The sequence below is a fragment of the Anomaloglossus baeobatrachus genome, chromosome 4, assembly GCF_048569485.1.
Source record: "Anomaloglossus baeobatrachus isolate aAnoBae1 chromosome 4, aAnoBae1.hap1, whole genome shotgun sequence".
NCBI classification, from domain to species: domain Eukaryota; kingdom Metazoa; phylum Chordata; class Amphibia; order Anura; family Aromobatidae; genus Anomaloglossus; species Anomaloglossus baeobatrachus.
In genome coordinates, this window is record NC_134356.1 from 638,423,874 (window position 1) to 638,450,875 (window position 27,002).

Sequence of the window (27,002 nt, forward strand, 5' to 3'; positions counted from 1 at the left end):
GGAGAATGTCCAGCTGCAGAGGACGCAGATGGAACTGGGCAAAGGGAACAGCCTCCATTGACGCCACCATCTGACCCAGCACCTGCATTAGGTGCCTGATGGAATGACGGCGGGGCCTCAGCAGAGAGCGCACCGCCAGTTGGAGGGACTGCTGTTTGACTAAGGGCAGCTTCACAAGTGCCGGCAGAGTCTCGAACTGCATCCCTAGGTACGTGAGCCTCTGGGTCGGAGTCAGAGTGAATTTGGGCAGATTGACAAGCCACCCGAATTGGGCTAGAGTGGCGAGAGTGAGCGAGACACTCCGCTGACAGTCTGCGCTGGATGAAGCCTTGACTAGAAGGTCGTCCAGGTAAGGAATCACTGCCAACCCCTGGAGGTGCAGAACCGCAACCACTGCTGCCATGACCTTGGTGAATACCCGAGGGGCCATGGCTAACCCGAAGGGGAGAGCCACGAATTGGAAATGTTCCTCTCCGATTGCAAAACGTAGCCAACGCTGGTGTGAAACTGCAATTGGCACATGCAGATAGGCATCTCTGATGTCGATGGATGCCAGGAAATCCCCTTGGGTCATTGAGGCAATGACTGATCGCAGAGACTCCATGCGAAAATGCCGCAACATGCTTGTTGAGAAGCTTGAGATCCAGGATGGGCCGGAAGGAACCGTCCTTTTTGGGGACTAGGAAGAGATTTGAGTAGAAACCTCTGAACCGTTCCCGGGAGGGAACCGGTACAATTACTCCGTTGGCCTGCAAGGATGCCACGGCCTGAGAGAAGGCGGCGGCCTTGGAGCAGGGGGGAGATGACAGAAAAAATCTGTTTGGCGGGCTGGAAGAGAATTCTATCCTGTAGCCGTGGGAGATGATATCCCGCACCCACTGATCGGAGACGTGTTGAAACCACACGTCGCCAAAGTGGGAGAGCCTGCCACCGACTAAGGACGTTGCTGGCTCGGACAGATAGTCAAGAGGAGGCTGCCTTAGTGGCAGCAGCTCCTGCGGTCTTCTGCGGACGCGCTCTGGAGCGCCAGTTGGATTTCTGGTCCTTGGCTGAGTTAGTGGACGAGGCCGAGGGCTTAGAGGACGACCAGTTGGAGGAACGAAAGGAACGAAACCTCGACTGGTTCCTACCCTGGACAGGTTTCCTGGTTTTGGTTTGTGGCATGGAAGTACTCTTCCCGCCAGTAGCTTCCTTAATAATTTCATCCAGTTGTTCACCGAATAGCCTGGACCCAGCAAAAGGGAGCCCAGCAAGGTACTTCTTTGAAGAAGCATCTGCCTTCCACTCTCGAAGCCACAAGATCCTGCGGATAGCGAGGGAATTAGCCGAAGCCACCGCAGTGCGGTGAGAAGCCTCCAGCATGGCAGACATGGCATAGGATGAAAAAGCTGAAGCTTGGGAAGTTAAGGCAACCATTTCGGGCATAGATTCCCTGGTGAGGGAATGCATCTCCTCTAGAGAAGCAGAGATGGCTTTGAGAGCCCACACTGCTGCAAAAGTCGGGGCGAACGAGGCCCCTGCCGCCTCATATACAGATTTGGCCAGAAGGTCAACCTGGCGGTCAGTGGAATCCTTGAGAGGTGCCATCAGCCACTGATACAACGGTCCGGGCTGAGAGTCTAGACACCGGGGGGTCTACCTTTGGTGAGTGAGCCTACTCCTTGACCACCTCAGGTGGAAAGGGAAAACGGTCATCAGAACCACGCTTTGGGAAGCGTTTGTCAGGACAGGCCCTAGGCTTGGTCACAGTGGCCTGAAAACTAGAGTGGTTAAAGAACACACTCTTTGTCCTCTTAGGCAAGGTAAACTGGTGCTTTTCTGCCAGAGAGGGTTGCTCCTCTGATACTGGCGGATTGAGGTCCAGTACAGAATTAATGGACGCAATCAAATCACTAACATCTGAGTCACTTTCGGACAGATCAATGGGGCACATGGAGTTAGCCTCCGAGCCCCCAGTAAAGGCATCCACCTCGTCCGGCGAGTCAGCTTCTGAAACAGAGCCGCGGGACGAGGAAGGAGAGGGGACCCTGCGTCTCCTTTTAGGAGGACGGGGTTTGGGACCAGATGATGAATCCTCTGTGAGCTCTGGTCCTGAGAGAGCCCTAGCAGCAGAGGCACCCTGTGAAGGGGGCTGATGCATGTTCAGCAAAGTCCTGGACAGCTGTCCCATGGAGTCGGCAAAAGACTGGGAGATTGACCTAGAGAAGGATTCTACCCAAGCCGGGGGTTCAGCCACAGGAGCCGGAGCAGCCGGAGAGACCACTGTGGGTGCGATTCTGTAAAATGATTAAAATTAATACATCTAGTTATCAAATATTTCATAGTAAGACATATACGTTCATAGTTCTGTTTATGTTGGAGGGCATAGGTTATTAATAAAGTTTATAAGGGTAAATATGCCCATATTGAATATACTTGAGTGCTGAGCATGGAGGGATATATTTAAATCCTTCCCGAAGCTTCTCGAAGCTTCTAGAAGCTTACGTAATATGGAACTATATTCAACTGTGTTACACTAGAATGCCCTATATGGTTTGAACAGCTGGTATATAATACACGATGGAGGGGGCTACGGGGCGCTCTCCACACTGCCTGCGGTGAGAAGACTCCAGTGCTGCAAGATATGACACGTTGTCCAGGCTAAGAGATGACATCCCCAGCATTGCCGTTCAGGAGCCAAAGAGAGATGGGTAAAGACTTCCCATTGTTCAATATGGACTAAATGAACTCTTTTTACATAAGCTATCAAAGTATAATATTTTTTTCCTTTCTGTAACTGAACCTTGGCAACCATTTTTAAATAGATAAAATACATTTATTTTTTACATTTTTGAGGTCTTTTCTTTCATGCGGCTTTACGTATTTGAAGAAAAATATATTTAAGAGTATATTTTTTAACATTTGGCGAGTCAGCTATTCGTGATTTTTTTTTATATATTTTTTTGTTGTTCCTTCACTTTGCATAAGGGGGGTCGAAGTTATCAAAGTCATAAGTATTTTAAGTATCTCCTGCAAAGGATCAGGAATCAACAATTTATAAAAATCACGTAGAACCTAGGAAATACGTATAAGTCAAGTTGCATGAATGTTTTTTTTTTTTTTTTAAATGAACTTTAAAGTCTTTACAAAGTTACAGGAGTTAACTTTCGACGTATTTTTGAGCAAGAAAGATAAAGTCAGTCCATAAGAAGTATTGGACGTGTTGAATAAGGTGGATCAAGTCTTACAGGATCATCCATCAGATCATCTGATCATTTCAGGTAAGAAAATGGATTTTATCTCTTCATATGTGAAGCAAAGTAAACTTCAGTTCACTTATCCAGATATTTCTAATGTAGAAGAGATTTGGTTACGCTTTTATGAGGAGTGTGAACTTGAGAATTCACGTATAGAATGTGCAAGGTCTTTTAATAGAGAGAAACAGAAAATCAGAAATGTCTGTCATTTAGTCTATGATTTTCACAAGTTAATCGTAGAAAAATGTAAAAATGGTGGAAATAGACAACCTGAATTGTCAGGAGAGTCAGTGACAGAGAGATCCAAAGACTGCTTAGAACCTGGAATGTCAGTCAGTGATATTGTGAATTCTGACTGTAATGTTGGCTGTAATTTTGTAAATCAGAATTTTGATAATGGCGGCAGACATGTGCTACGTAATCAAGGTGCCTTTCAAGATACTGAGAAAGAAGCAGGAAATGACGTAGTGAAGCCAGAAGGGGGAGGAGCCAGAATGGGACACGTGCAGAAAAGACACGTGGAGAGAGAAAATGGCGACGATCAGTTTCTAAAAATAGAACAGGCTAAGTTAGGGATTACACTTAGAAAAAATTTATTGGACATATGCAAATTAATTCCCGCATATAATCCTAAAATACATGTTTGCAGAAATTCAGAGGTTTTTGAAGGTTCCATCGAGAAGTTAAATTTAACCAATAGTGAGACGAATCAGTTATTCTGTATGTGGTTACCTCAGCATTTTTTTAGACAATTGGCATTAAAAAAGTCTTCTGACAATGAGACATTTGATTGTTCAAATGATAACGACATCATAAGGCTGAAAAATCTCATATTCTGTACAAGGAATGAATCTGATCCAAACTATGAGATGTTGAAGGAATTACAAATTGAACAGAATGAGAGTACGTTCTCATTTATGTCCGTTTTTGAACGTTTATATAGGGCGGTTATTCCAAATGTCAGATTGGATGGAATGATACGTTTATTCATCAAGAAATTTAATTTCCTTGACAATGCAGCCTGTGCGGTGGCATTAAATAAAAAGTCCCTATTCGAATGTACGACATTTATCGATTTTGTTAGAAATCGCCAAAGTCAATCAAAACAGAAATTAATTAATTCTGAAAAACCAACACAAAAAAGGGTGAGTTTTTGTGAAAAACCAACAGTGTCTCCCAGATCCAAATATTTTTGTGACAAAATTTATGAAATTCGCAGGAAATTTCATGTGAATTATAAGTCATACCCCCCCCCTCTTTCCTTGTCACCTTCAATGAAAGAGAAAATTGTCACAAAATCTGATACCGATTATCTCAGACAAGCGATTTTTAAAAGCCCTGAAAGACAGAAACAGGTGTCTTGTGCGGATTCTCTCCCCTGGTCACTAGTGAAAGAAAAAAAGTCGTCCAGAGAATTTGATAGGCAGCGACAGCTGGGTGGTTTTCCAGAGAAAGATATTTTTCCTCATTTAAGGAAAAAAATTGAGTTACAAAATAACTTCAATTCCAATTTTCTGGAAATTACTGTAATAAATCGAATCTTGCAAAAATTGAGGTTTGGTTTTTAGCTGGATAAAAGGGGATTTCTGGATAAATTAATTTTGCTATTTGATAATCATAATTTTTCATATACAGTGAATATATTTATATATTAGAAGTAGTGATAGTAAATCAAGGTCATATTTTCATTTAGTCAAATGATAGTTTAATGTTATAAATTTAATAATTTGATCTCTGTATATGAATAATAATATTTAAAATAAAATAATAAGAGAAAGTAACGGATTTTAAGTGTTTCATTTTTATCATAAATATGATAATAATTTTATTCTTTTATTTCCCTCAGAATTTATCAGTAAAACAGATTGATGAAGTATTAACTTTTTATTTTTACATATGTTCTTGTCTTCAATCAGGTAACATATATTTTCTTGTGTAAGGTTAATTCGCGAAAGCATGATTGAATAATAATTATTATTTTCTCAGGTACCAATGGTCAGAGAAGTATACTTGAACGTTTTTTTTTATGAATATATATATCTCCTTTAGAGTTATTAGAAATGTAATCTGAGCTTTGGAATGTAGTAAAACTGCTTGCTGTCTTGGAATGGTGTTCCTTGCACGTGACCAGAGCATGACTTGATACTAAAAGCTAAAAATAAATGTTTGTTCCATGGTCATATGTACAGTGTGTAATACATTGGAATTTGTTTTTTTCGAGAAGTACTTCAAATTAGTAACATAATCTTTGAAATGCGCATAGAATAATTGGGAATACAGGGATTTGAGTCCGTCAATGTTTTTATGTGAAAGTATGTTACAGTCTTGTGTGCATAGATGTGTCAATGAATGATTGATTGTTTGAGCAGCTGCTAAAGTCAAAGTATTTGGATCCAGAGAGAAAAAAAAAAAAAGAGAATTTTTGTTTTAACTTAGAAGTTATAAGATATGTATGTATACTATATAGAATAAATAAGTTATAGTACATAAGGAATTTATACAAGATATATATTTTAATTCTTAGACATAGTTCTTTAGTATAGAGATATTAGGATTTTTTATTAAGGGTTTATTCTGAATAGTTACATTCTAGAATAAGGTTATAACGTTTTGATTTTTTTATATCTTTTTGTGTTAGTCACTTCTTTTACTGATACACAGATTGGTAATCATTTTTTCTTTTCAAATATGGAAGTGATATTGATAATATGGTCTTGAAGATATACCACACAAATTTTAATTTAATTTAATCTAAACATATTAATTTTTATAATATCATATTTCATGATATTGAAAGGGGGAGGTTTGGTCTCAATCACACACATTTATATTTGATAAATATATGTGTTTACAGGATACTTTAATAATTAATATTTCAAGTACAAAGGAAGAATTGGGAAAAAAAATATATATTTGAAGTATATCATAATGCATTTATATACTAAGAGAAGTGTATTATTTGCAAGGTTACATGACTTAATTATTTTTATTGGTTATTGATAGGCTTGGTAATTTTATAAGATACTGGTAACATTAAGGTTATGTATTATTAAAGACATAGGTGTTATATACATAGAAGGCCTTATTTTTATTTCAAGTTTTATTTTTATTCCGATTTTCATTTTTCTTTTTATTCATATTTTTTATATTAATTATTTTAATATTCACATTTTTAAATTAAAATCTTAATTCTACAATTTTATTTTTTTCTTCAGATTTTAAATATCTCAATTGAGAAAACACTTCAATATTTAGTTCAGTAATATCTAATATAAGAATATTACTTTATTAAATATGAATCATATGAAAAGGGGAAAAGTTCCATTTTTTTTTTTTGGAAGAAAAGATACTTCCTTCATCAATACATACAATTGTTTACTTTCTGGTAATACATTATTTTTATATTAGTATGTTAACACATTAAGGGTGAAATATTACTTATAGTTACACATTTTCTTATAGTAGGTTATTTAATAAATAATAGACAAATCAAATAAATTAAATTAGAGTAATAAAGATGGAAGATTAAGGTACATCTAGGTTTACCTTCCTATATTTACAAATAATATATATTATATTTTTAATCAATAATAATTTATAATAGGTATTATTGTGTTTTGATGGTATCATCCAGTCTTTTCTAAAAGGTTATTTGCTTTGATTTATAATTTACAAATGATCTAACTAAAAGCCACATTGTTGCTTTCATATTTATAATATGATACATGTTATAGGTACACATTATATTGTTTCATACTTTATATTATATTTTGGTTACATTCAACACATTGCCACCTATGGGTTTGGAAGGGTAATGCACCAATGACAAAAAAGGTCATTACAAGAAAATACTATTGTCTATACCATTATGCAATATTTTATCATTCTGAGTATCAATTATATTAATACTTTTACGATAATAATAATAATGACATGGTATTATAGTATTAGAGTTATGGTACGCTGTGACATTTATTAGTGATAGTTATTGCCATATTTGGTATCTAGATTAGGGAATGAATCAGTCTTCAATCAAGATTAGAGAAGATAAAAAGACTTTATATTTTTTCCTAAAGTTAAAAGGGATTTTGCAAAAAGGTCCAAAAGGTAACGTCTCAAATAAGACTGTGTAACATACAAAATACACTTACTGTGCTTGCATCTCAGAAACACAATAGTCCTATGATTTCAGGATGGACAATGACACATGGTCTGTGCATTAAGACCTCCCTAAAGTTACTAAGAAGAGCAATGACGTGTTAAAGTTAACCCCTGTCGTGCTGACCAAGAACGTCTTAACATCTGTTATTCGACAACAGGCAGCATGGAGGATAAAAGGTGACTAATGTAAATTGCACTGCACAGACATCAAAGACTTTTGCTATTCTTCTTCTACACTCATGAACTGTGGTTTATCAACATTGGCTATGGACTTTGTAATAAAGAATAAAGTTTATGGACTTTGATCTAACAATGATAAACGCAATACGGGACTGTACTAAATCGGTAACCATTCATTTTTATCAAAGGATTTATTTCTAAGAGACTGTGTTTATGCCGGATTACATCGGAGATAAGAAGACATCAACTCAGAGGACATCATATGGTGACCGGATTTGGTTTTTGCATTTCTTTTTAGGTCTAGCGAAGTATAGTTATATACATTTTTATATGATTGATCAGTCACAGCCTGTCATAACATAAATCCACATTATTATATTATTGAATTTACAAATTAATTATTCTTCATCATTATTATTGATATTAATCCATTATCGCCAAATAAGGAAAGAAGATTTGTTGTTTTAATGATGTATTAATTAATTTTCGGGGTTGCTCCACCCACTTCAAGGGGGAATTGTAAAATGATTAAAATTAATACATCTAGTTATCAAATATTTCATAGTAAGACATATACGTTCATAGTTCTGTTTATGTTGGAGGGCATAGGTTATTAATAAAGTTTATAAGGGTAAATATGCCCATATTGAATATACTTGAGTGCTGAGCATGGAGGGATATATTTAAATCCTTCCCGAAGCTTCTCGAAGCTTCTAGAAGCTTACGTAATATGGAACTATATTCAACTGTGTTACACTAGAATGCCCTATATGGTTTGAACAGCTGGTATATAATACACGATGGAGGGGGCTACGGGGCGCTCTCCACACTGCCTGCGGTGAGAAGACTCCAGTGCTGCAAGATATGACACGTTGTCCAGGCTAAGAGATGACATCCCCAGCATTGCCGTTCAGGAGCCAAAGAGAGATGGGTAAAGACTTCCCATTGTTCAATATGGACTAAATGAACTCTTTTTACATAAGCTATCAAAGTATATTATTTTTTTCCTTTCTGTAACTGAACCTTGGCAACCATTTTTAAATAGATAAAATACATTTATTTTTTACATTTTTGAGGTCTTTTCTTTCATGCGGCTTTACGTATTTGAAGAAAAATATATTTAAGAGTATATTTTTTAACAGATTCCAGGCTGAGGCATTGTCAGGTTAGAGCAGGCATCACAATGTGGATATGTGCTCGGTTCAGGCAGCACGATCTTACATGCAGTGCATACTGAATATAGCTTTGGAGGCTTGCTCCTCGTGTGAGACATGCTGCTGAAGTGGGGGCTCTGCCAGAGTGACCCCCAGAGAGTATATACAGAGGCCCACAACCAGAGGTTGTGGCTTACCAGACCGCTGGAGCAGTGTTGTGTGCCCTCCAGGTCCCGAAGCCCGGACCTCCAAGCACCTCAGCAGGGATGCTGCAGCCAGTGCTGATTGCAGAAAAAACGCTGATAAAATGGCGCCGGAGCGAGGAGAGGGGGCGGGGCCAACCCTGAGAGCGGGATCTGGAGGGCCAAAGAGACTTACAGGGGAGGAGACATGTACTCAGTGAGGAGTGTCCCTCCCCTGTGCAGAACGGCCGCTGGGCGGAGCCACACTGTCCCTCTGCATGAATGACATGCGAGGGCAGTCAAACCGAAAGTAGGCCTCCGGCGAAGCCGGGGCCTAAATTTGAGCGGTGCGGCCGGCGCGCAGGCACCCTCGGCGCGGTTCTCAGGCGACAGCCAGAGAACCGGCCGGAAATGTCAGAAAACTCACTCAGCACACTCTCCCCACATAATAAAGTACAGGGACCCCCAGAATATAAACGTCTCAGGTACTTAGCTTGCTGAGACGCAGGGTTCCAAGTCCCTGGGGATGAGTGCTCCGGTCCAGCAGGATCCTGAAGGGCTGCGGATGGAGACCGGTCTCCTGCAAAGCATGGAGAACCGTGCTGGCTCCCACTTCAAGCCAGAGCCCGAGGGATGGTGAAGGAGCGCGGCATGGAAGGCTCCAGCCTTGGAATCAACCTTAACAGCACCGCCGACACAGTGGGGCAAGAAGGGACATGCCGGGGGTCCAGACTTGGACCCGCTTTTCTTTAAAATCTTTCCAAAAATGAAAAATCAGATGAGAATGCATGTGTGGATGTATGCCTCCTGAACACAAAGCAATGAACTGGCTAGATCTGGTTCTCCAGGGGGTGTATAGGCTCAGAGGGAGGAGCTACACTTTTTAATGTAGTACTTTGTGTGTCCTCCGGAGCAGGGCTGTGGAGTCGGTAAGCCAAACCTTCGACTCCGACTCCGACTCCTCAAATTCTCTTGCACCGACTCCGACTCCGGCTCCTACATATATTGCTTATAGTTAGGTGAAAAATTTATTGTAGTACATGAATATGTGTATGTGAACATCAGACATTTAATAATTTTTATGATACAATAATCAAGATATTTGGATAGAACATAAAATATATTTATTGGAATACAACTTTAGAACACAAAAAACTGTAATAAATTGTAAATATGTAATACACTATGTAATATACAGTAGATTACATATATATCTTGTGTGTGTGTATATACACTGTATATATATATATATATTATATATATTACATATTTACAATTTATTAGTTTTTTTGTGTTCTAAAGTTGTATTCCAATAAATATTTTATGTTCTATCCAAATATCTTGATTATTGTATCATAAAAACAATTAAATGTCTGATGTTCACATTGTACTACAATAAATTTTTCACTTAAATATAAGCATTATACTAAATGTTGTTATTTAGTAAAATATTCAGCACATTCTGCATTGCACTCCTGTCCCCAATTTATTATATATTTTAGGAGTCGGAGTCGGTGCATTTTATACCGACTCCGACTCCGACTCCACCAAAATGAGCTCCGACTCCGACTCCACGACTCCGACTCCGACTCCACAGCCCTGCTCCGGAGGCAGAAGCTATACACCCAATGTCTGGGTCTCCCATAGGAACGATAAAGAAATTCTCAATTCTGAGGTAAAATCTGTAATCAGTGAAGCCTTTCCCATTACTGAGATAGGAGATGACAGATAGTGCTGATGAGATTCTATGACAGGAGGAGGGAGGAGCAAGAGGCAGTGGGAGGAGCTACAAGCTGAGCTCCACTCTTCTTTCTACATAAAATCTCAACAGCACTGATTAATATAACATCCGGCCCCTCGTCCCCGGTGTATAACATCCGGCCCCTCGTCCCCGGCGTATAACATCCGGCCCCTCGTCCCCGGTGTATAACATCCGGCCCCTCGTCCCCGGTGTATAACATCCGGCCCCTCGTCCCCGGTGTATAACATCCGGCCCCTCGTCCCCGGTGTATAACATCCGGCCCCTCGTCCCCGGTGTATAACATCCGGCCCCTGGTGTACCTCATATGGTCCCTCATCGTCCAGTATATAATATCCGGCCCCTCGTCCTCCGGTGTATAACATCCAGCCCCTCGCACCCCCCAGTGTACTACATATGGTCCCTCATCCTCCAGTGCATAACAGTGCGGTCGGATAATAGGAGCCCCCAGGGTAACAATTCAGCTTATGATATTCCTTTCCTCCTAAATCTTCCCTCATCACCTGTGAGTGATATTACTGAGAAGTTCAAACGCAGCAACTAAGCCACAGACTGGAGATCCTGTAACGTTACAGAATGGGGGGCCAAGTGCTGAGGAGCAGAGGGCAGAAATGTCACCACCGCTCTGCTGACCCCATAACTGCAGAGTCCAGACCTCCTCTGGTGACATCAGCACAAACACTGCGCCCACCGGGAGCTTCATGTCCGAGCAGCCATAGCCATACATCACCAAGCACAACGCCGAGCCGTACATCACCGAGCACAACGCCGAGCCGTAAATCGCCGAGCCGTAAAACGCCGAGCACAACGCCGAGCCGTAAATCACCAAGCACAACGCCGAGCCGTACATCACCGGGCACAACGCCGAGCCGTACATCACCGGGCACAACGCCGAGCCGTACATCACCGGGCACAACGCCGAGCCGTACATCACCGAGCACAACGTCGAGCGTCGTACAGAGTAGAGTAAAGCCGCCACCACTGGCCTCTGGAGGAAAAGTGTTCTGTGCAGGGATGGATCACACAGATCTATCTGGTGTCTGATGGATGAGTCTGAGTTTGGTGATCGTCAGGAGAACGTTACCTCCTGATTGCATTGTGCCGGCTGTACAGTTTCGTGCAGTAGGGATAGTGCTATGGGAAAGGGGGTTATTCATGATTCCACTTCTTAGTATTAGTAAAGGGAAATCCTAATCCTTCACCACAAGACATTTTGGACAATTGTATGATTATAGCTTTGTAAGAACAGTTTGGAGGTGGCCCTTTTCTGTTCCCTATGACTGTGTCTGGTACACAAGGTCCATACAGACATGGGTGGGGGGAGTTTGGTGGAAGAACACGACCGGCCACACACAGCCCGGACCTCAGCAGCCTCATCCAACACCTTATGGAATGGAATAGAGATGAAATTGTGAGCCTGGCGTTCCCCCAACATCAGTGTCACTTCACAGATGCTCTTCTGGCAAAAATTCCCACCTAAATCTTGAAGAAGAGTGGAAGCTGTTTTATCTGCAAAGGGAGTGCCATATTAACATGTAAGGTTGTAGAACAGGAGGGGATAAGAGCCGTGTAGGGGGACGTCACTCCATATAGTGGATGTAATGATTTATTCAGTAACGCACTGAACATAGTAACTGATGAAGGAGCTGTACCGCTTGCCATGAGCCCCACCACCAGAGCGTCCCCACCACCAGAGCGTCCCCACCACCAGAGCGTCCCCACCACCAGAGCGTCCCCACCACCAGAGCGTCCCCACCACCAGAGCGTCCCCACCACCAGAGCGTCCCCACCACCAGAGCGTCCCCACCACCAGAGCGCCCCCCAGCCCAGTACATGATGCCAATACAGCCCATTAACTCTTACCTGTACCGGTCGGTGAACGTTAATATAGTGCAGCAGGGGGCGCTGAACCTTGGTCAGGAGGCGACTGAAGAACACCAGAACTTGCTGCCTCATCCCAGGGGGGTACTGCGGGTAAGAAGATGATAACAGGACATCACGACAAGTAAACATGATAAATAAGGCAAAATGTCCTCATATATTCGAGACGAGAAATAGAGCGCCCGGCCTCTGCTCTACTCCGCGATCTGATGAGATGCCACGTGGCAGGCGACAGTCAACGTTACTTCAGAGGCAGTGAAGCCCAGACGTGTGCATCCATGCAGTCATATAGAGCACACCACAGACAGGAACATTATGGGATGTAACCATGGGGAAGCACACAGCAGATTTTCTGTATTCTGCAAGCAGAATCCACCGTGTATAACAGGAGCAGAGCGCTGAATGAGATTTTACAAGAGATCCGCAGCGTAAATTGTCAGGAGCAGAAAGTAACGAGATCTGAATTTATGTTGCGGATGTCGGAGCAGATTTCAGCCATTTTTGCAGTGATATACCTGCGGCATTTCCATCGTAGAAGATCTGCGATGGAATTGCAAGTGTGAACAGGCATTTAGGCCAATTTTGTCCTGCAGTAGTTTTTGATTTGGGGCATTGCTTCCTCTGCTGCAGCGATGACAAGTCTCTGCTCGCTCTCACACTTATTGCTGAAGTGGCATTTTAGAAAACTGGACAAGAAATCAGGAAACTGTTTTCGTGAGATTTTCAAGAGGAGCACAAGTTTTGGGTTGTATTAAGCCATATTCAGCTTCAGTGTCAGGCAGCTGCTGCCAGGGCTAATAAAATAATGGGATGTATTAAAAGAGGTATAAGTGTTCATGAAAAAAATATAGTTCTACCTCTGTACAAGTCACTAGTGCGACCGCACTTAGACTACTGTGTACAATTCTGGTCACCGATATATAAGAAGGACATAGCTGAACTGGAGAGGGTGCAGAGAAGAGCCACCAAGATTATTAGAGGAATGGGTGGGCTGCAATACCAAGACAGGTTATTAAACTTGGGGTTATTTAGTTTGGAAAAACGAAGGCTTAGGGGGGATCTAATCACAATGTATAAATATATGAGGGGACAGTACAGAGACCTTTCCAAAGATCTTTTTACACCTAGGCCTGCGACTGGAACACGGGGGCATCAGCTACGTCTTGAGGAAAGAAGGTTTAATCATAATCACAGATGAGGATTCTTTACTGTACGAGCAGTGAGACTATGGAGCTCTCTGCTGCATGATGTTGTAATGAGTGATTCACTACTAACATTTAAGCAGAGCCTGGATGCCTTTCTTGAAAAAAAGAGAATTGTGTTACTTACCGTAAATTCTTTTTCTTATAGTTCCGTATTGGGAGACCCAGACCATGGGTGTTTAGCTTCTGCCTCCGGAGGACACACAAAAGTACTACACTTAAAAGTGTAGCTCCTCCCTCTGAGCTTATACAACCCCTGGTAGCCAGTCCTAGCCAGTTTAGTGCAAAAGCTGAAGGAGAATAGCCACCCACAAGTAGAACCGAGTAAGAACCGGAACAACCGGAGACTCTGTCCACAACAACAGCCGGTGATAACACACGGAACAAGAAAATTGCCAACAGGCAACAGGGAGGGTGCTGGGTCTCCCAATACGGAACTATAAGAAAAAGAATTTATGGTAAGTAACAAAATTCTCTTTTTCTTTATCGTTCCTTTGGGAGACCCAGACCATGGGACGTTCCAAAGCTGTCCCTGGGTGGGAATAAACAGAAAAAACTAAGAAGTAGGCGGAGCCTAACTTCACAAGTGGGCGACAGCCGCATGAAGGATGCATCTGCCCAAGCTCGCATCTGCCGAAGCATGAGCATGCACTTGGTAGTGCTTCGAAAAGGTATGCAGGCTAGTCCAAGTGGCAGCCTGACAGACTTGTTGAGCCGTAGCCTGGTGCCTAAAAGCCCAAGAGGCACCGACAGCTCTGGTCGAGTGTGCTTTGATCCCCGGCGGGGGAGGCACCTGAGTACTCTGGTAGGCGTCCGAAATGGTCGATCTAATCCAACGGGCCAAGGTCGGCTTAGAAGCAGAGAGACCCTTGCGCCGACCTGTGGTTAGCACAAAAAGAGAGGTGCACCGCCTAAGCGCAGCGGTGCGAGACACATAGATCCGGAGAGCACGCACCAGATCTAGAGTATGCAGCGCTTTCTCAAAGCGATGAACAGGGGCCGGACAGAAGGAAGGCAAGGAAATATCCTGGTTAAGGTGGAAGGGAGAGACCACCTTAGGAAGAAAGTCCGGGGTCGGACGGAGAACTACCTTGTCTTGGTGAAAAACCAAAAAAGTGACTCCGAGGAGAGCGCAGCCAAATCAGAGACTCTCCTGAGAGAAGTTATGGCAACTAGAAAGGCCACCTTTTGAGACAGATGATACAAAGAAACCTCCCTAAGGGGCTCGAAAGGGGGTTTCTGCAATACCGTGAGGACCAAGTTAAGGTCCCAGGGATCCAAGGGCCGCCGATAAGGCGGAATGATGTGAGACGCACCTTGCATGAAGGTGCGGACCTGAGCCAGCCGGGCGAGACGCCGCTGGAACAGCACTGATAGAGCTGAGACTTGTCCCTTGAGAGAGTTCAGGGACAGTCCTAGCTGCAGACCGGACTGTAAAAAAGACAGAAGGGTCGGCAACGAGAATGGCCAAGGAGAATGGCCGGAAGAGCGACACCAGGACAGGAAAATTTTCCAAGTCCTGTGATAGATCTTGACGGAGGAAGACTTACGGGCCCGAGTCATAGTGGAGATGACTTCAGGAGGAATACCAGAAGCCGTCAAAATCCAGGACTCAAGAGCCACGCCGTTAATTTGAGTGCCGCAGAATTCGGGCGGAAAAACGGACCTTGCGAGAGCAGGTCTGGACGGTCCGGAAGATGCCACGGCATCTCCACGGACAGTTGGAGCAGGTCCGGATACCAAGCTCGCCTGGGCCAGTCCGGTGCAATGAGGATGATTCGACGGCCCTCCATTCTGATCTTGCGCAGGACTCTGGGCAAGAGAGCTAGAGGGGGAAACACGTAGGACAGACGAAACTGGGACCAGTCTTGAACCACAGCGTCCGCGGCGAAGGCCTGAGGATCGTGGGAGCGAGCCACGTAAACCGGAACCTTGTTGTTGTGACGGGATGCCATTAGGTCCACGACCGGAGTGCCCCACTTGCGACAGATTGACTGAAACACTGCCGGGTGCAGGGACCACTTACCACCGTCCACGGATTGACGGCTGAGATAATCTGCCTCCCAGTTTTCTACGCCAGGGATGTGGACTGCGGATATGGTGGACTTGGAGTCCTCCGCCCATTGAAGAATGCGTTGGACCTCCAACATTGCCAGGCGGCTGCGTGTCCCGCCTTGGTGATTGATGTAGGCAACCGCTGTCGCGTTGTCTGACTGGACTCGAATGTGCCTGCCCGCCAACAGGTGGTGAAAGGCTAGGAGAGCTAGAAGCACAGCTCTGGTTTCCAGCACATTGATTGAAAGGGCTGACTCGGACGGAGTCCAAGTGCCCTGTGCTCTGTGGTGGAGATGTACCGCTCCCCAGCCGGATAGGATGGCATCCGTGGTGAGAATCACCCAGGACGGAGTCAGGAAGGAGCGCCCCTGAGACAGAGAGAGGGGCCGAAGCCACCACTGAAGAGAGCTCCTGGTCCGTGGCGACAGAGCCACTAACCTCTGTAAGGAGGAAGGCCGCTTGTCCCAACAGCGGAGAATGTCCAGCTGCAGAGGACGCAGATGGAACTGGGCAAAGGGAACCGCCTCCATGGAGGCCACCATTTGACCCAGCACCTGCATCAGACGCCTGAGGGTATAACGGCGGGGCCTCAGGAGAGAGCGCACCGCCAACCGGAGTGACAGCTGTTTGTCTAAGGTCAACTTCACAAGTGCCGGCAAAGTCTCGAACTGCATCCCTAGGTACGTGAGACTCTGGGTCGGAGTCAGAGTGGATTTGGGAAGATTGACAATCCACCCGAATTGGGCTAGGGTAGCGAGAGTGAGCGAAACACTCCGCTGACAGTCTGCACTGGATGGACCCTTGACCAGAAGGTCGTCCAGATAAGGAAGCACTGCTAACCCCTGGAGGTGCAGGACCGCAATCACTGCTGCCATGACCTTGGTGAATACCCGAGGGGCCGTGGCTAACCCGAAGGGGAGAGCCACGAATTGGAAATGATCCTCTCCTATCGCAAAACGTAACCAACGCTGATGTGACACTGCGATTGGCACATGTAGATAGGCATCTCTGATGTCGATGGACGCCAGGAACTCCCCTTGGGTCATAGAGGCAATGACTGATCGCAGAGACTCCATGCGAAAATGCCGCACCCGGACATGCTTGTTGAGAAGCTTGAGATCCAGGATGGGCCGGAAGGTACCGTCCTTTTTTTGGAACTAGGAAGAGATTTGAGTAAAAACCTCTGAACCGTTCCTGAGCGGGAACTGGGACAATCACTCCGTTTGCCTGCAAGGACACCACGGCCTGCGAGAAGGCGGCGGCCTTGGAGCAGGGGGGAGTTGAGAGAAAAAATCTGTTTGGAGGGCTGGAAGAGAATTCTATCCTGTAGCCGTGAGATATGATGTCTCTCACCCACTGATCGGAGACTTGCTTTAACCAAGCGTCGCCAAAGTGCGAGAGCCTGCCACCGACTAAGGACGTGGCTGGAGCGGGCCGAGAGTCATGAGGAAGCTGCCTTAGTGGCAGAACCTCCTGCGGTCTTCTGCGGACGCGCTTTTGGGCGCCAGTTGGATTTCTGATCCTTGGCTGAGTTAGCGGACGAGGCGGAAGGCTTAGAGGATGACCAGTTGGAGGAACGAAAGGAACGAAACCTCGATTGATTCCTACCCTGGGCGGGTTTCCTGGTCTTGGTTTGTGGCATGGAAGTACTCTTCCCACCAGTAGCTTCTTTAATGATTTCATCCAGCTGTTCACCAAACAGCCGTGAACCAGCAAAAGGGAGCCCAGCAAGAAACTTCTTGGAAGAAGCATCTGCCTTCCACTCTCGAAGCCACAAAATCCTGCGGATAACAAGAGAATTAGCTGAAGCCACCGCAGTACGGTGAGCAGCCTCTAGCATGGCAGACATGGCATAAGATGAAAAAGCTGAAGCCTGAGAAGTTAAAAATAACCATCTCAGGCAAAGATTCCTTGGTGAGGGAATGCATCTCCTCTAGAGAAGCAGAGATGGCTTTGAGGGCCCACACTGCTGCAAAAGTCGGGGAAAACGCGGCCCCCGCAGCTTCATACACAGATTTGGCCAGAAGGTCAATCTGACGGTCAGTGGAATCCTTAAGTGAGGTGCCGTCAGCCACCGACACAACGGTCCGGGCTGAGAGCCTAGACACCGGAGGGTCTACCTTTGGGGAGTGAGACCACTCCTTGACCACCTCAGGTGGAAATGGAAACCGGTCATCAGAACCACGCTTTGGAAAGCGTTTGTCAGGGCAGGCCCTGGGTTTGGTCACAGCGGTCTGAAAACTGGAGTGGTTAAAGAAGACACTCTTCACTCTCTTAGGCGAGGTAAACTGATGTTTTTCTGCCAAAGAGAGTTGCTCCTCTGACACTGGCGGATTGAGATCCAGCACAGAATTAATAGAAGCAATCAAATCACTAAGATCTGAGTCACCCTCAGAGAAATCGATGGGATACATAGCCTCCGAGCCCCCAGTGAGGGCATCCTCCTCATCTAGAGAGTCAGCTCTTGAGACAGAGCCGTGGGATGGGGAGGGGGAGGAAACCCTGCGCCTTCTCTTAGAAGGACGGGGTCTGGGATCAGATGATGAATCCTCCGTGAGCTCCGATGGACTGAAGTCAGAGGATAGGAGTCCTCTGTCAAGAGTATTAGAGGCACCCTGTGAGGGGGGCTGATGCATATTCATCAAAGTCCTGGACAAAAGCCCCATGGACTCAGCAAATGACTGGGATATGGACCTAGAAAAGGACTCTACCCAGGCCGGGGGTTCAATCACAGGTGCAGCAGCAGCCTGAGAGACCACTGGGGGTGAGACTCCAGGCTGTGGCACCGCCAAGTTAGAGCAGACATCACAATGTGGATAGGTGCTCGGCTCAGGCAGCAGGAGCTTACATGCAGTGCATGCAGAATAAAGCTTTGGAGCCTTACTCCTTGTGTGAGACATGCTGCTGGAGTGGGGGCTTTGCAGAGAATGAACCCCAGGGAGAATATACAGAGGTCCACAACCGGAGACCGGCTGTGGCTTACCAGACCGCTGAGCGCGGTGTTGTGTGCCCTCCAGATCCCGAAGCCCGGTCCCCCAGTCGCAGCACCTCAGCAGAGATGCAGAATGCAGGATGTCCCAGAGCAGAATGAACTCTGCCTGAGAAGAGGGCGTTCCTATAAAAGAGCGGGAACTGGAGGGCTATAGAGACCTGCAGGGAAGGAGGGATGCCCCAGCAGTGGGGAGTGTCCCTCCCCTGTGTAGAACGGCCGCCGGGAGGAACCGAACCTGTCCCTCTGCATGAGTGACATGCGAGGGCAGGAAAATGAAACTAGGCCTCTGGCGAAGCCGGGGCCTAAATTTAAGCGGCGAGGCCGACAAGCAGGAACCATCGGCGCGGTTCTCAGGCAAAAGCTAGAGAACCCGCCGAAAAAGTTAAAACAATCACATACAGCATACTCTCCCCTTACAATAAAGAACCGGGACCCCCAACATAAACGTCTCAGGTACTTAGCTGCTGAGACGCAAGGCCATGTCCCTGGGGATGAGTGCTCCGGTCCAACAGAATCCTCAAGGGGCTGTGGATGTAGACCGGACTCCTGCCAGGCATGGAGACCGTGCTGGCTCCCACTTCAAGTCAGAGCCCAGGAGGGATGGTGAAGGAGCGCGGCATGTAAGGCTTCAGCCTTGTAAATCAACCTTAACAACACCGCCGACACAGTGGGGTGAGAAGGGACATGCCGGGAGTCCAGACATGGGCCCGCTTTTCTTCAAACTCTTTCCAAAAGTCAAACAAATCAGATGAGAATGCATGTGTGGATGTATGCCTCCTGACACAAAGCAATAAACTGGCTAGGACTGGCTACCAGGGGGTGTATAAGCTCAGAGGGAGGCGCTACACTTTTAAGTGTAGTACTTTGTGTGTCCTCCGGAGGCAGAAGCTAAACACCCATGGTTTGGGTCTCCCAAAGGAACGATAAAGAAATTTAATATTACCAGTTATGTATATTAGATTTTATGACAGGGTATTGATCCAGGGAACTAGTCTGATTGCCGGATGTGGAGTCAGGAAGGAAATTTTTCCCCATTGGAACTTGTTTGCCACATTGGGGTTTTTTTTGCCTTCCTCTGGATCAACATGTTAGGCTACAGGTTGAACTTGATGGACTTCGAGTCTCCCTTCAACCTTAAAAACTATGATACTATGAAACTATGATACTAATAGTGCAGGGGGACGCTCATCCTGGGTGGCAAGCACTCGCCCCATCAGACCACGCCGTCCTTCAGATGAAGCGAGAGCAGTAAGCGTGTCATTACATCACAGCCACCGCAGAGGAACCTCCGACACCCGTCATCTAAGGCCCCTTTCACAAATCAGTTTTTTGCAGTCAGTCACAATCCGTCAAATTTTGAAAAAAACGGATTCGGCGACTGATGCCGCCGGATTCCTTTTATTTCTCATAGACTTGTCCTAGCGATGGACTGTGATGGACGGCCTCACGTGTCCGTCGAATAATGTTTGTCCATCGGACAGAGATGACGGCCAAAGTAAAAAATTTTTGTCTACGTCGAAAAAACGAACAGCGACGGATCCATCGTTGTCCATTGTTTGGTAGAATGGAAGCCTATGGGCGCAGAATCCGTTGTAATCCATCAAATGACGGAATCCGGCGATGAATTCCGTTTTTTTTTTTTTAACTGAGCATGCTCCAAGTATTATTTAGCCCCCAGCTAGTCGGATCAGTCGAAAAACTGATCCGTCATCAGTTTAGCCACAATCTGCGACGGATCCGTTGAGAAATGGATTGTGACTGACGGCAAAAAACTTGTGTGAGAGGGGCCTAACCCTCAGCAATCGTTGATTTCAGTTAGTAGATAACCATTGTCTTGTTCCACCAGATGCTGTATACATGGAGGTATCATCATCTGCACATACGGCACAGAGGAGCTGGTGTAGCAGAGTCCATGTGTCAATCCAGGAAGACAAAAGGGCATCGAGCAATCCAAAAATACATGGAGGTATCATCATCTGCACATACGGCACAGAGGAGCTGGTGCAGCAGAGTCCATGTGTTAATCCATGTGGACAAAAGGGCATCCAGCAATCCACAAATACATGGAGGTATCATCATTTGCACATACGGCACAGAGGAGCTGGTGCAGCACGGTCCATGAGTTAATCCATGAAGACAAAAGGGCATCCAGCAATCCAAAAATTTGTAAAAAAAAAAAAAAAAGAAAAACTATATACAGTATATTGCATATTTAAAAAGCATGAAGAATACGAAAAAAAGTGATAAAACCACAGATCAGATGACGCACTTCAGATAAAAAATCTGATTGATCCTTTTTGATCTGAAACGCGTCATCCAATCTGTGGTTTTATCACGTTTTTTCTTGTTCATCATGGACTTTAAATATGCAATAGCTGTTTGTACTAATTTTTGGATTGCTGGATGCCCTTTCATCTTCATTGATTAACACGCAGACTCTGCTGCACCGGCTCCTCTGTGTCGTATGTGCAGATGATGATACCTCCATGTATTTTTGGATAGCAGGATATCCTTTCGTCTTCATGGACCTTGCTTCCTCCAGTTAACCAGCTGGAACAGATTTCCGTGCAATCCTCCTCCTCCCTACCATCATTTCAACATCGATGGTGGACTGGCTGATAATTAATTACCCTTTCCTCTTTTCCCCCATCTATGTGTTAATACCTCGGCCTTCGCCAGGGTGCAGAGAGTTTCCAGTATCTTGTGCTGTAGGAGATACTCCATGCAGGGTCCGGTATGGTCCACACCTCCGCTGCCATTTACATCCTCTGGATTCTCTCTGTTCCCACATTCATTTTCCTCGTACACGAGGATGTCGAGAAGCTGACGGAGCCGCCATGGGATGTCCGTGTTACGTGCCGGACAGGACTCATCTGCGGGGAAAGTATATAGTATTAGACATGAGCGTAGCGTATAGGTACTCCTATGGACACGGGCGTAGGGCTCAGTTCACACCGGCATCATCACTTCAGTTATTACGGGGAATTAAGTAAATATTTCTAGGATTTATCCTGGTCGGACGTACGGTAATCAGAGAGCACAGGAACATAACTTGACAGCCCAAATTTGTGAAAAAATGGCGGAATTTGCACCACATCTAGAACTCCGCCACGCCATATTTACCAAATGTTGCACTTCAATGCTAAATTTGGCACAAATACGGCCGACATAATCATTTTTAGACACTATCGTACGCTAATGTAAAATTTTGGGCAACACGAAGTGCAAAAAGGGCTGAAAAGTGTAGTGGGAATTTGGGTGCAAAGACCTCAGTGATTTCTGCAATCACCGCTCCAGTAGGAGTACGCACATAGAGCAGTGTGTGGGCTGAAAGCCTGCGGTCAGTGAAAGTCGTGCATAGACCCATGGATTTATACGGAGCCGTGCATCGCTCCGAGGGTGCACTACTGCCAGGGCTGCGCTCTTCAGAGGGGTCTCAGGACTGCGGTTCCTAACGATCAGCAGCACATAGAATATATAATAACTTTTGCAAATGATAGGTACGCTTTAAAGGGAACCTGTCACCAGTTTTTTCACTATGAAACCAAAAGTGTCACCTTCTGCAGCTCCTGGGCCGCATTCTATGAAGGTGCGCCTTGTGCCCTGACTCCCCTTCCAGACCCCGAATATAACTTTATAAAACCTGACCGTTACATATGCTAATGACCTGTGGGCTCAGATGGGCATGGTCATTTTCGTCTCCTGTCCCTCTTTGTGGCCTTCTTTGCCATCTTCCTTTCATGATTGACGTGATGGCGCCGCCGTCATCATGCACGCTGCTCGACCAAATCTCGCGTCTATGCAGTCATTCCCCCAGCTCGCGCAGGCGCAGTTCGTCCTCACGAGAGTCGATGCGGTGTCTGCGCATGGTCGGGTACGAGGATGATGCAGGGGACGTCATGCACATTGTGCATGCGAGAGATTATGGTCGTCAATATGCATGACGTCCCCTGTGTCATCCTCGTACCCGACCATAATTTCACGCATGCGCAAACAGTGCACCGGCTCGCGCAAGGGCGAACTGTGCATGCGCAAGCCGGGGGAATGACTGCACAGACGCGAGATTTGGCCGAGCAGCGTGCTCGATGATGACGACGGAGTCATCACGTCACTCATGAAAGGAGGATGGCGAAGAAGGCCACAAGGAGGGACAGGAGATGAAAATGAGCACGCCCATCTGAGCCCCACAGGTCATTAGCATACCTAATGGCCAAATTTTATAAAGTTATTTTTGGGGTCTGGAAGGGGAGTCAGGGCACAAGGTGCACCTTCATGGAATGCAGCAAAGGAGCTGCAGAAGGGGACACTTTTGGTTTCATAGTGAAAGAAGGGAATTTTGTTTTGCTTTTCTTCTAGCTCCAATTGGGAGACCCAGACAATTGGGTGTATAGCTTCTGCCTCCGGAGGCCACACAAAGTATTACACTTTAAAAAGTGTAACCCCTCCCCTCTGCCTATACACCCTCCCGTGCCTCACGGGCTCCTCAGTTTTGGTGCAAGAGCAGGAAGGAGGAAACTTATAAATTGGTCTAAGGTAAATTCAATCCGAAGGATGTTCGGAGAATTGAAACCAAAGAAACAATTGAACAACAAGCCCGAAGGGAACAGGGGCGGGTGCTGGGTCTCCCAATTGGAGCTAGAAGAAAAAGAATTTACGGTAAGTAAACAAAATTCCCTTCTTCTTTGTCGCTCCATTGGGAGACCCAGACAATTGGGACGTCCAAAAGCAGTCCCTGGGTGGGTAAAAGAATACCTCGATAAATAGAGCCGACACGGCCCCCTCTTACAGGTGGGCAACCGCCGCCTGAAGGACTCGCCTACCTAGACTGGCATCTGCCGAAGCATAGGTATGCACCTGATAATGTTTCGTGAAAGTGTGCAGGCTAGACCAGGTAGCTGCCTGACACACCTTCTGAGCCGTCGCCCGGTGCCGCAATGCCCAGGACGCACCCACGGCTCTGGTAGAATGGGCTTTCAGCCCCGAAGGAAGCGGAAGCCCCGAAGAACGGTAAGCTTCAAGAATCGGTTCCTTGATCCACCGAGCCAAGGTTGACTTGGAAGCCTGCGAACTCTTACGCTGACCGGCGACAAGTACAAAGAGTGCATCTGAACGGCGCAGGGGCGCTGTGCGAGACACGTAGAACCGGAGTGCTCTCACCAGATCTAAGGAGTGCAAATCCTTTTCACATCGGTGAATTGGATTAGGGCAAAAAGAAGGTAAGGTGATATCCTGATTGGGTGAAAAGGAGATACCACCTTAGGGAGAAATTCCGGAACAGGATGCAGAACCACCTTATTCTGGTGAAAAACCAGGAAGGGGGCTTTGCATGACAGCGCTGCAAGATCCGACACTCTTCGGAGTGATGTAACTGCCACTAGAAATGCCACCTTCTGCGAAAGACGTGAAAAGGAGACATCTCGCAGCGGCTCGAAAGGTGGTTTCTGAAGAGCCGTTAGCACCCTGTAAAGGTCCCAGGGCTCTGGTGGGCGCTTGTAAGGTGGGACTATGTGGCATACTCCTTACAGGAACGTGCGGACCTGCGGGAGCCTGGCCAGGCGCCTTTGAAAAAATACTGAGAGCGCCGATACTTGTCCCTTGAGAGAGCTTAGTGACAAACCTTTGTCCATTCCAGATTGAAGGAAGGCAAGAAAAATGGGTAAGGCAAAAGGCCAGGGAGTAAACCCATTCACAGAGCACCAGGACAAGAATATCTGCCAAGTCCTGTAATAGATCTTGGCGGACGTCGGTTTCCTGGCTTGTCTCATAGTGGCAATGACATTCTGAGATAACCCTGACGATGCTAGGAGCCAGGACTCAATGGCCACACAGTCAGGTTGAGGGCCGCAGAATTCAGATGGAAAAACGGCCCTTGTGACAGCAAGTCTGTGCGGTCTGGAAGGGCCCACGGTTGACCCACCGTGAGTTGCCACAGATCCGGGTACCACGACCGCCTTGGCCAGTCTGGAGCGACGAGAATGGCGCAGCGGCAGTCGTACCTGATCTTGCATAATACTCTGGGTAGCATCGCCAGAGGAGGAAACACATAAGGTAGTTGAAACTGCGACCAATCCTGTACTAATGCATCCGCCGCCAGAGCTCTGTGAACTGCGGAGATGGTGGATGCTGTGGCTTCCACCCACTGCAGAATTCGCCGTACTTTCTGTAAGGCTTGACGACTGCGAGTGCCGCCCTGGTGATTGATGTAGGCGACCACAGTGGCGTTGTCCGACTGGATACGGATCTGCCTGCCCTCCAGCCACTGATGGAACGCCAATAGGGCTAGATACACTGCCCTTATCTCCAGAACATTGATCTGAAGGGAAGACTCCCTCGGAGTCCAGGTCCCCTGAGCCCTGTGGTGGAGAAACACTGCTCCCCGACCTGACAGGCTCGCGTCCGTGGTGACCACAGCCTAGGTTGGGGGCAGGGAGGATTTTCCCTGCGATAGAGAAGTGGGAAGAAGCCACCACTGAAGAGACGTCTTGGTTGCCAGGGAAAGAGAGACATTCTTGTCGAGGGAAGTCGATCTCTTGTCCCACTTGTGGAGAATGTCCCATTGGAGTGGGCGTAGATGAAATTGCGCGAAGGGCACTGCCTCCATCGCTGCTACCATCTTCCCTAGGAAGTGCATGAGGCGCCTCAATGGGTGTGACTGACTCTGAAGAAGAGATTGCACCCCTGCTTGCAGAGAAAGCCGTTTGTCCAGTGGTAGCTTGACTACCGCTGACTGAGTATGAGACTCCATCCCGAGGTAGGCCAATGACTGGGTCGGTGTCAACTTGGATTTTGGAAAGTTGATGATCCACCCGAACTGCTGGAGAGTCTCCAGAGCGACGGTAAGGCTGTGTTGACACGCCTCCCGAGACGGTGCCCTGACTAGGAGATCGTTTAAGTAGGGAATCACCGAGTGGCCTTAGGAGTGTAGGACCGCCACAACGGATGCCATGACTTTGGTGAAAACCCGTGGGGCTGTCGCCAAGCCGAAAGGCAATGCCACGAACTGAAGGTGTTCGTCCTCTATGGCGAAACGCAAGAAGCGTTGATGTTCGGGTGCGATCGGCACATGGAGATAAGCATCTTTGATGTCGATCGATGCGAGAAAGTCTCCCTGTGACATCGAAGCGATGACCGAGCGGAGAGATTCCATCCTGAACCGTCTGGTTCTCACATGTCTGTTGAGCAGTTTGAGGTCCAGAACGGGACGGAATGAACCGTCCTTCTTTGGCACCACGAACCAGTTGGAGTAAAAGCCGCGTCCCTGTTCCTGAGGGGGGACGGGAATCACAACTCCTTCTGTCTTCAGAGCGGGAGAGCCTGCCACCGACCGAGGATGCGGTTCGAGGATGCCAAGAGTCATGAGGAGGCCGCCTTGGAGGCAGCGCCTCCGGCCGCCTTTTGGGGGCGTGACTTAGACCGCCACGCGTAGGAGTTCCTCTGACCTTTCTCCGGCGTATTGGACGAAAAGGATTGGGACTTGGCGGAGGGGCGAAAGGACCGAAACCTCGATTGTATCTTACGTTGCTGAGGTCGCTTCGGTCTGGACTGGGGTAAGGAGGAGTCCTTTCCCTCTCATCCAATCGTTCTCCAAACAATCGGTCGCCAGAAAACGGCAAACCGGTTAGGAATCCCTTGGAAGCCGAGTCTGCCACATGGCTCTGCGGACTGCCACAGAATTAGCGGATGCGACCGCTGTACGGCTAGCAGAGTCTAGGACTGCATTCATGGCGTATGAAGAAAACGCCGACGCCTGAGAAGTCAAGACGCAACCTGCGGAGCAGAAGTACGTGTGACCGCATTAATCTCGGTTAGACAAGCCGAGATAGCTTGGAGTGCCCACACGGCTGCAAAAGCCGGGGCAAAGGACGCGCCCGTGGCTTCATAGATGGATTTCACCAGGAGCTCTATCTGCCTGTCAGTGGCATCTTTTAGCGATGAGCCATCTGCAACCGATACCACAGATCTAGCCGCCAATCTAGAGACTGGAGGATCCACCTTGGGACACTGAGCCCAACCCTTAACTACGTCAGAGGGGAAGGGGTAACGTGTGTCAGCAAGGCGCTTAGTACAGTGCTTGTCCGGAACCGCTCTGGGTTTCTGGACAGCATCCTTGAAGTTAGAGTGGTCGAAAAACGCACTCCGTGTACGTGTGGGGAACCGAAACTGGTGTTTCTCCTGCTGAGAAGCCGACTCCTCTATAGGT

General features: G+C 46.7%; 1 protein-coding gene across 1 annotated transcript in view; it reads right to left on the reverse strand.

Annotated features, from left to right (window-relative positions):
• The window catches only part of FHIP2B (FHF complex subunit HOOK interacting protein 2B), a 72,350-nt gene that overhangs the window by 39,344 nt on the left and 6,004 nt on the right, over positions 1-27,002 (reverse strand). Inside the window, exons 3-4 of the mRNA XM_075343053.1 lie at positions 21,467-21,675; positions 12,536-12,640 (exon numbers count right to left, since the gene is read on the reverse strand). Coding sequence (XP_075199168.1) covers positions 12,536-12,640; positions 21,467-21,675 — 314 coding nt within the window. The remainder of the gene's footprint in view (positions 1-12,535; positions 12,641-21,466; positions 21,676-27,002) is intronic.